General features: G+C 46.6%; 1 protein-coding gene and 1 long non-coding RNA gene across 3 annotated transcripts; both read left to right on the plus strand.

The window, feature by feature from the left end:
• Window positions 1-567: 567 nt before the first annotated feature.
• On the plus strand, window positions 568-4,540 carry c5h10orf88 (chromosome 5 C10orf88 homolog). 2 transcript variants are annotated; one of them, XM_020046522.3, is made up of 6 exons: window positions 568-1,013; window positions 1,916-2,113; window positions 2,339-2,411; window positions 2,624-2,824; window positions 3,037-3,395; window positions 3,879-4,540. In XM_020046522.3, the coding sequence occupies exons 1-6, from the start codon at window positions 853-855 to the stop codon at window positions 4,105-4,107; spliced, it is 1,221 nt and encodes a 406-aa protein (XP_019902081.1). In that variant the 5' UTR covers window positions 568-852; the 3' UTR covers window positions 4,108-4,540. The 2 variants fall into 2 exon arrangements, with proteins under 2 accessions (XP_019902081.1, XP_010863310.1); XM_010865008.5 differs by having other exon boundaries at window positions 2,342-2,411.
• An 870-nt stretch (window positions 4,541-5,410) lies between these two features.
• On the plus strand, window positions 5,411-6,513 carry LOC109615806. The gene is made up of 3 exons (XR_002196802.1): window positions 5,411-5,452; window positions 5,579-5,696; window positions 6,371-6,513. It is a non-coding gene; the product is annotated as an uncharacterized LOC109615806 (long non-coding RNA).
• Window positions 6,514-7,779: the final 1,266 nt, after the last annotated feature.

Raw genomic sequence — 7,779 nt, forward strand, 5'->3', positions numbered from 1 at the left:
AGATATAATTTGATTTTGGAATAGTGTAATCTGTGTAAAATGTTGAATTGTTTTAAGTCAATTTATTTACTTGATTAAGAAGATATTTGGTTGATGTGGCATATTCTGAGTGTTTGCAGCTATAACCCATCAAACTAAAAAAAGGTATAGCATTTCAAAATGTAGGAAGATGTTTTCTAAAATAGTATCTATTCTGTATGTATCTGGAAAAGTTATTTTGTGGGAAGGTCATATACTTCCCTCAGCAAGTCGAAGAAGTAGTCAATTTCAGTATTTTATTATTATTCGGCTGATCCCTCCTATTGTCCTCTTCGAGTCCTAATCAAAATATGAAAAGATTAGCATTGGACTGTGAATTCAGAATTGTCTACATTAAAATAATGTCTTCAATGGTGATGTCCATGCTGGAACACATTTTGTTCTACTTAGGTCTTTAATCAGTTCTATGGTCATTACCTTTATTTTGAAGGAGTGAAAAGGAAGACCCGGAAGTGAATTTTTGTGGTTATTTGTGCTCTTGAGATGCGTACTTGATATAACGCTGATAGCGACGCATACGTGGTTAGCATGCTTGTTATATTGATTGATTGCTTGCTGTAAGGTATGAATTATGCATTCGGTAGCTAGCTAGTATTTTAATTGACGGTTGTAACATTTCAGTGAGTGCTACATACATTCATACCTCGTTTTCATTATAATTTTTTTTTTTTACAAATAGACTGTATTGTATAGTAGCCAACATGATAACGTTGGTTTGCTAACGCATTAGAATTTTGTTGGGAATTGAATTGCTTAGTTAGACTAGCACAGGGTCAGATAGACAATTAGCTTGGACAAGTCTTCTTCAAAATTATGGCCAGCATTGATGTGAACACGAGCAAAGGACGACCTGTCAGCGGGCACACGTCATGGGCTTGCATATCACAGGAGATTCAACTGTCTGACATCCTTCTTTCTGTACAGTTAACTGACGATACTGACCTCAGTCAGTTTGACAGAGACACACCAGACCGGTAAGTCTCCACGTCAATGATCTTCTCCAGTATGTATAGTGTACATCCCATTTTCTTACCGCTCCCAACCACACTCAAGTAAATGAGCTACACCAGACTGCTCCTGATCTGGCTTTACATCCAAGGCAGAGTCCACGCATATCATTGTCTGGTTTTGGTATGCTTCTGCTCATTGGTGGGTCAATTTCAACGCATTATATACAGTGGTCTTCAAAAAGGGTCTCCTGTTATCTGCCTTCCAACAAGGTCCTATATGACTCCAGGGCTAGGATAAGAAAATACAATTGCTGATCGCGAGACCTCCTACTCAGTCAACTTGTTTTTTTCGTGGCCCTCAGCAACTGGCCACTAATGCTCACATCAAGCCACCTCAAAACATTGGTCCTGTTGTGGCTCAGTTGGTAGGGCATAGAGCTTGCAGCACTAGAGGTTGTGTGTTCGATTGCCATGGGGGACCCTGTCGGAAATATATGCTCTCACTACTGTAAATTGCTCTGGATAAGGAGGTCCGCTAAATGACGAAAATGTAAAAGGTTTGTCTCGAAGGATCAATTCTAGGTGCACTGCACTGATACTGTAAATGTGAACATGACATCTAAATGTATTTATGTACCTGTTGCTCATCTCTCATTCTCTTATACTTACCATCCATTTTCATTCAGTTCTGTCTCTAAGTGTTGTCTACCTCTAGCGGCACCAATACACCAAGTGCAATTCAGAAAATGTGTGCAGGTAATTAATGAATAATACACGGAGACCTGCCGATAGTAGACTGCTGTGTGTGTTTTCGACAAGGCAGAGTCACCCGACCCTGTGGAGGACCTGCTCCCGATCAACACGTCTCATTTCGTGTAGGGAATCAACACATCTCACCTGTGCTCACTAGGAATCTTCCTCTCCAGGTGTCTTCCAGTGCTTCTGGAGCAGGTAGAGGAGGGCTCTCCGTGTGTCCTAACCCTGGCCTGTGCCCCTCACTGCCCTGCCCTCATCACCAGCCTGCTGGTCACCAGTGAGGCCCGTACCATAGAGGTCTATTCCCTGGCTGGGGACTATTGTGGCACATGCCGTGGGGAGAGCCAGCCCGACACACCGCCGGACAGGTAACTTTTGGATTCTTTAGGGCACCTGGTGTTCCCTATGTAGTACAATAGTTTGGACCAGGGCAGCTGTGGGCCACTCCTTTTATCTGGATCGTGTCTGCGTTTGACAGCCTAGCACCTTTTTCGGTGTTCAAATGTTTGTCTAAAGAGTACAGTGTGTACTGTACAGTTGCAGTATGTTCATTGTGTATGATATGCCTTCTTATTTTTTCTTGATTTGCTCAGCAGTGCAGAAAGAGGACCATTCTACAGGAAACAGCTAATATTGGAGTGCCCAACCCAATCATGTTCAGTGAAGGTGTGTGCTGTATGTCAACAGCAGCTTTGAAATCAACAGAAGTCCTCTACCTGCTTCAGCCCAGTTCATGTGGCCACAGAAAATACTTGTGGTCTAGCATTTCCTGTGTATTCCCTACTAGCACATAACCATGAAGGGTAATGAGTCACCCCCTTTAGTTGGGGGATGGTTATGGCAGTGCGGTAAGGGGGCCGACCTCTGTGTTTTCACAGTTGCTCTCTCTGGGTGGACGAAGCAGCGTGGCTGTGGCTCGGATCGTGACGGGACTGCAGATGCCGAAGCCCGCAGACGGCTGCCCAAGCCTGGGGCCCAGCATCGACATGCTCCGCGTGCGGTCCATGATGGAGGAGATGGGCACCACCCTCTCACCGGGGGCCCAGGGCCTCATGGACATGGTGCAGATGCAGCAGAAGGTAGGCGCAACTCAACTGAGGCCTCAGTGGAAAATTATGCAAAGTTTGTGTGAGCACGCACAAGACAGTGGCTCTATTGTTCCTGCATTGTTCATTCTTCTTCCCACCGAAACCGCCCTCATACTGACGGACAGCGGAGCACAAGACACTGTAGCCGCATTGTTGGTCCATTTCTCAAACGTCGTTCATGCCCTCTTGGTGATTTTTTCCAGAGCAAGGCTGACGCACTGAGTGGGTTGCTGCCTCTCCTGATGAGTGGCGGGGCTCTGTCTGCTCTGGCTAAAGGAATGAACAGGCCCCCTGCCACTACACCCGACAACCGGCCTCAGCCCTCGGTCAACCACACTCCTCCGCCAGACGAGATGTCCCGCTCTGTTTCGCCGGACCCAGGTCCCGAGTGTCCCGTAGCGCCCGGCAGCCCGGCGGACCTGGCGACGCCTTCCCTTAGCGGCGTGCCCGGAGGACGGAGGCCCTGCATTGGCCCAGACATGCTCCCCATGCTGCAGAGTGTTTGCGGGCAGGTGACTCGGCTCCGCATCGAGGACGCAGCGAAAACGTCAGACGGCCCGCGGTGAGTAGGCTGGCGGCGGCGTCACCGCGTGGTTAACCGGAATGTCAAATCAGTTTGAGGAAGGTTTACACGGTGGGTGCGGTTGGTGAGGGTAGAGCGCAGTGTGGATGTTGTGGCGGGGGTATCTGGGAAGCCTGTCTGTCTGGGGTTTCTGGTGGACCTGATGTGGCGTGTGCGTGTGACTGTACAGGTCTTGACGTCGAGGTGAGCTCTGGGCCTGGTTACACTGATGCCTGTGACACCTGTGAAGATAGAAAGGATAAGGTCAGGTGTTCTCATGTTAGCTGGTTATCATGGGAGGAGGAACTGATCCAAAGAGGAGGGACCGTGGGCGGGTTCTACAGACACCGATTAAACCTAATCTAGGATTAAAAAATCTAGTTCCATAAAACTGTCCTAGACTAGGCCTAATCTGTGTCTGCAAAAGTGGCCCTAGGACTTTAAAACCTGTTAAGTCATGGCTTCGTCTTGTGTGTCTCACAGGAAGGAGCATGCATGCTGCAGGGAGCTGGAGCAGATGATGGAGAGGCGCCTGGAGCAGATGGAAAGGAGACTGATGGAGCATATGGACCAGAGGCTGGACTCCCTACAGCAGCGCCTGGAGACGGCCCTACTGCAGGCCCTGCCCCTGGCCCTTCCCCTCAACCACCTCAAGACCACTGTGCCCACGCTTGACCAGAACCACAGTGTCCAGTCTCAGGCCCTGCATTGATTTCAGAGCTACTGTAGTGCACAAACCCCTCATCAGCCCGCTGAATCAGCCGATACTTCACCTACTCTAACAGCCAATGACTACAGCGCCTCCCACTGACTACAGCACAAACCCCAGATGGCGCTTAGCCGTGTGCTTTATCCCAAACCCCCTGCACTGGCTCAACACTATGATCCAACTCATCAGATTCAAGCTGCTAACCTGATGTGTAGTTTTATCACTTGAAACATTTTTGTAAATTAATACCTGCCTATTGTAAATGTAAACCTTTTTCTGTATATTAATAGAGGGTTCTGAATAACTGTATAACGGAATGTACTGTGTGATCAAGAGTGAAAATGAATATATTTATACTGTAAAAAAACTAAAAAAGGCCTTGTGTGTTCTGTTTGAGCCTGAATATAAATTAACAAAGAATATGATCTCTGGTTCACACCTGTTCTCCGTGGTGTGCATGACACATTTCTCTGTAATTAAAAAAAAACGGAATAGTTATCTTGGTGAAGGTGGAGCACTAGATGGAGCCGTTGGTTTGGTCTCTAGGAGGACTCCATCCTTAAACTGGGCACCACCCCTGGACTGATTGTTCCAGGAAAAGCTCAGCTGGTTAAGGATTATGTAAAACACAAATTTACCAGAATTATGTGATAGAGGTTTGGTGTGAATTCTAGCACCAGCTAAGTCAACACAGACATGTTTAAATTAAGTTCAGGCTTTGAACTGGAAGGAAAAATTGGAATGAATGGCTTACTAAGGAAAATATCTGCTTTGGTTATAAACACATCTTATAATCACAAATCTTAGGGCTTACTTGGGATCAGTTGCCCCATTCAGATTAGAGTGTATATGATTATTTGGATCAGGTATACCTGATCCTAGATCAGCACTACTACTCTTAGCCCCTGTACTGCTGTCACCCTGTGGTGTCTCTGCCACTGCCCGACTTTCCCGGAGGATATGGATGTCTGTCTGGTTTGTGACTTCATACACTGTTGAACCTTCTGCACTCAGGCAATGGGCCAGCTCATAGAGTGAGACAGTGTTTTCCTCCAGAGCCGGTAGGCATAAACACACTTCAGGCAGTTTCAAACCAACCAAACCACAGAGCCAAAGGTCAATGCCGGCTAGTTGGTTGATATGACCCAGGTAGGCAAGCCAAGAGCACAGCTGCCTGTGAGCAAACAGCAGGTCCCGGGACGCTAGCTGGCGAAAGGAAAAGGAAGGGAAGCGGTTCCAACTGTATCAACAATGCCTGACTTCTACTGCCACAACTCTGCCTGGCCTGGGATGAAACATGGCTTAGGTTTAAGGTGCTTTCTGACATCTGTGATATAGTAAAAACAAGGTACATCCCACTACTGTAGCCTACTGCTGGTACCATCCAAGATCAGCTCTATTTCCCTGAGACATTTCATGAATGCTGGCACAGGGCAATACGTTTCGTTTATCCTGCAACCCTGTCTTGTTGCAGCAACTCCCAACAGGCTCGGGAGAGTTGAAGAGGGCAGCGTGTCTGCAGCCTAGACATCCACACCAAGCCGTTTGTCCTCACTGCCCCACCAATCAGAAATTAATTCACATCCGAGCAGGTAAGGACATGCTCACTTGAATGGGGACCTGAGGCTCCCAACCCTAACAGAGACGTTAGATTGCAATGAGTGTAGGATATCCCTTCAGGCGATGCAACCCCCTAGCCCAGGCGAATATGGGGGCGGTGTCTTTAACCCTGTGGAACTTAAAGATGCAAGTCAGCGAGTGGCAATCTCAAGGCTTGAAACTAGTCCACGATGGACAATACTCTGTAACTGATTTGACTAGTCAAAGGTTTGACCACAAGGGCCGTTGGTAAACCCAAATACCACCGCTCTCAAATGAAGCACCTTTAAATCTGTTTTTCTGTCTGCACGATTGCATGTTAGTTAGCACAGCTCGTTAGCCTGTGCACTAGTCATCCAAAAACAACCACTAATAATAACTAAAAATAATTCACATTCATCATATCCTTAGCATCCATCTCCACTGTAACTGCAGACTCTCAGGGGACCCATCCCCTGGCAGTACGCAGCCTGGTTCACCGCTGACACGTGGGAACTGTATTAACAGCAGATGACTTGGCTTGACTGATTTCCATAAATCTTGACCAATCACTTACAGTACATTAACTGCACATGTCATCGTGAGGTCTCTGTGGCGGATAAAGACGCAATCCAAAATGTCACCTTGTTCCCTGTATCGTGTATTACTTCAGGCCATATCTCCACAGACCCTGGTCAAAAGCGGAGTACACCATGTGCGAAGAAACGGGGGCAAGGCGGTTGCAGTCTGTTGGGAAGACTGAGGTCATGTTTTCTATCGGCGCTCAGCCGAGCCCAAAGAACATGTAACACAACGTTATGTCATGGAACCTTCCAAATAAATCACATCACACTGTGCTGCGTCTATTAATGTGATACTTAATCTCACACCCTGGCTAGCCAGTGTTGGTGACTGGTGTTGTTGAGGTGACCATGGAGAAAACGGAGAGATGACCGTGTCTTCAGATATCCCCTTTACTGCAAGTGTCAGTGGGCCAAGTCCCGCTTGTCCAGATAGCGACCTGAGGTGGGTCATCTTTAAAGGGACTTGACATGACATCAGGGGCAATCTGGGTTTGGCACATTCACTTTTTGGACAGCTGTGGCTTTTGGTGACTGCTTTATAAACAACCGTTCATTCCCAACTGTGTCATTAAACTTGTCACTATAACCCTATTGAACAAAATTGTCTGTCATAATGATTAGGACGCGGTGGTTGTTTCTGTTCAGGCCATGTAGTCCATAAAGGGTTGCGGCCCTATATGGTATTAAGAAAAGATGTGATCAGGTGCAATGTAAAGGGTTTATCTTAGCAGGGAGACCGATCTATGTGCTGGTGGATATTTGAACTCTCATGAAATCAACTTGGATGGTTATCAGAGCTGGCATGTGTGTTAGATTTTTCAGTGAACGTGGCCTATGTTTTATGGAGTCATCCAAATAGAATGTTGGGCTTTGGCAGTGAGTAGGTGTCCAGTATTATTTTGTTTCTGTGTTTAAGATTATATATCAACGTCTACTCATGAACAGTGCAGTACACATGTGGAGTATGATACAAAATGTCTAAAATGTATTTCTATTTACAGTCAGTTTGAATCATCAAACAAAAATGTACCACCAGCATAAAAAAATATCTTCACATTATGCCCTGGGACCCCCCCCCCCCTCCACCCCTCCTCATAAAATGAACCCACAGATACTAGCGATGCGTCATGACTAAGAACAGCTCCTATGGTATATTGGCCATACCACAACCTTACGCAATATTGCCATTATAGAATTTTGTCTAGGTTGTTTGGATTCTGGACAGGGTTGCCATATCCGCAGTTTTCATGATAAATTGGGCTACTTTCAAACAATGTCGCTGGTGAAAATTAATTGGTCACGGGTGGCGTGTTTTTGGGCTACTTCTGAGCTTCACCGCGGTCGCACCAGTTCTGTCTTTATATGCCATAATGTGTGTTTCTACGCTGTTATCACAGTCACCTGCGTATATACCGCGTTTTGTTCCGGGGGTGGGGGTGGTGGTGGGGGGAGGGGGTTAATTGTAAAGTTGGGCTAGTTTTTCAGGCATTTTTGCCTGGTTTTGAGCAGTCGT

The sequence above is a fragment of the Esox lucius genome, chromosome 5 (genome assembly GCF_011004845.1).
Source record: "Esox lucius isolate fEsoLuc1 chromosome 5, fEsoLuc1.pri, whole genome shotgun sequence".
NCBI lineage: Eukaryota > Metazoa > Chordata > Actinopteri > Esociformes > Esocidae > Esox > Esox lucius.

Excerpts from the sequence above, each read along its gene's own strand:
- c5h10orf88 (XM_020046522.3), top strand. The coding sequence starts at position 853 with ATGGCCAGCATTGATGTGAACACGAGCAAAGGACGACCTGTCAGCGGG. Across the intron at positions 2,114-2,338 it reads CCCGACACACCGCCGGACAG|CAGTGCAGAAAGAGGACCAT; the intron begins GTAACTTTTGGA and ends TGATTTGCTCAG. Across the intron at positions 3,396-3,878 it reads AAAACGTCAGACGGCCCGCG|GAAGGAGCATGCATGCTGCA; the intron begins GTGAGTAGGCTG and ends TGTGTCTCACAG.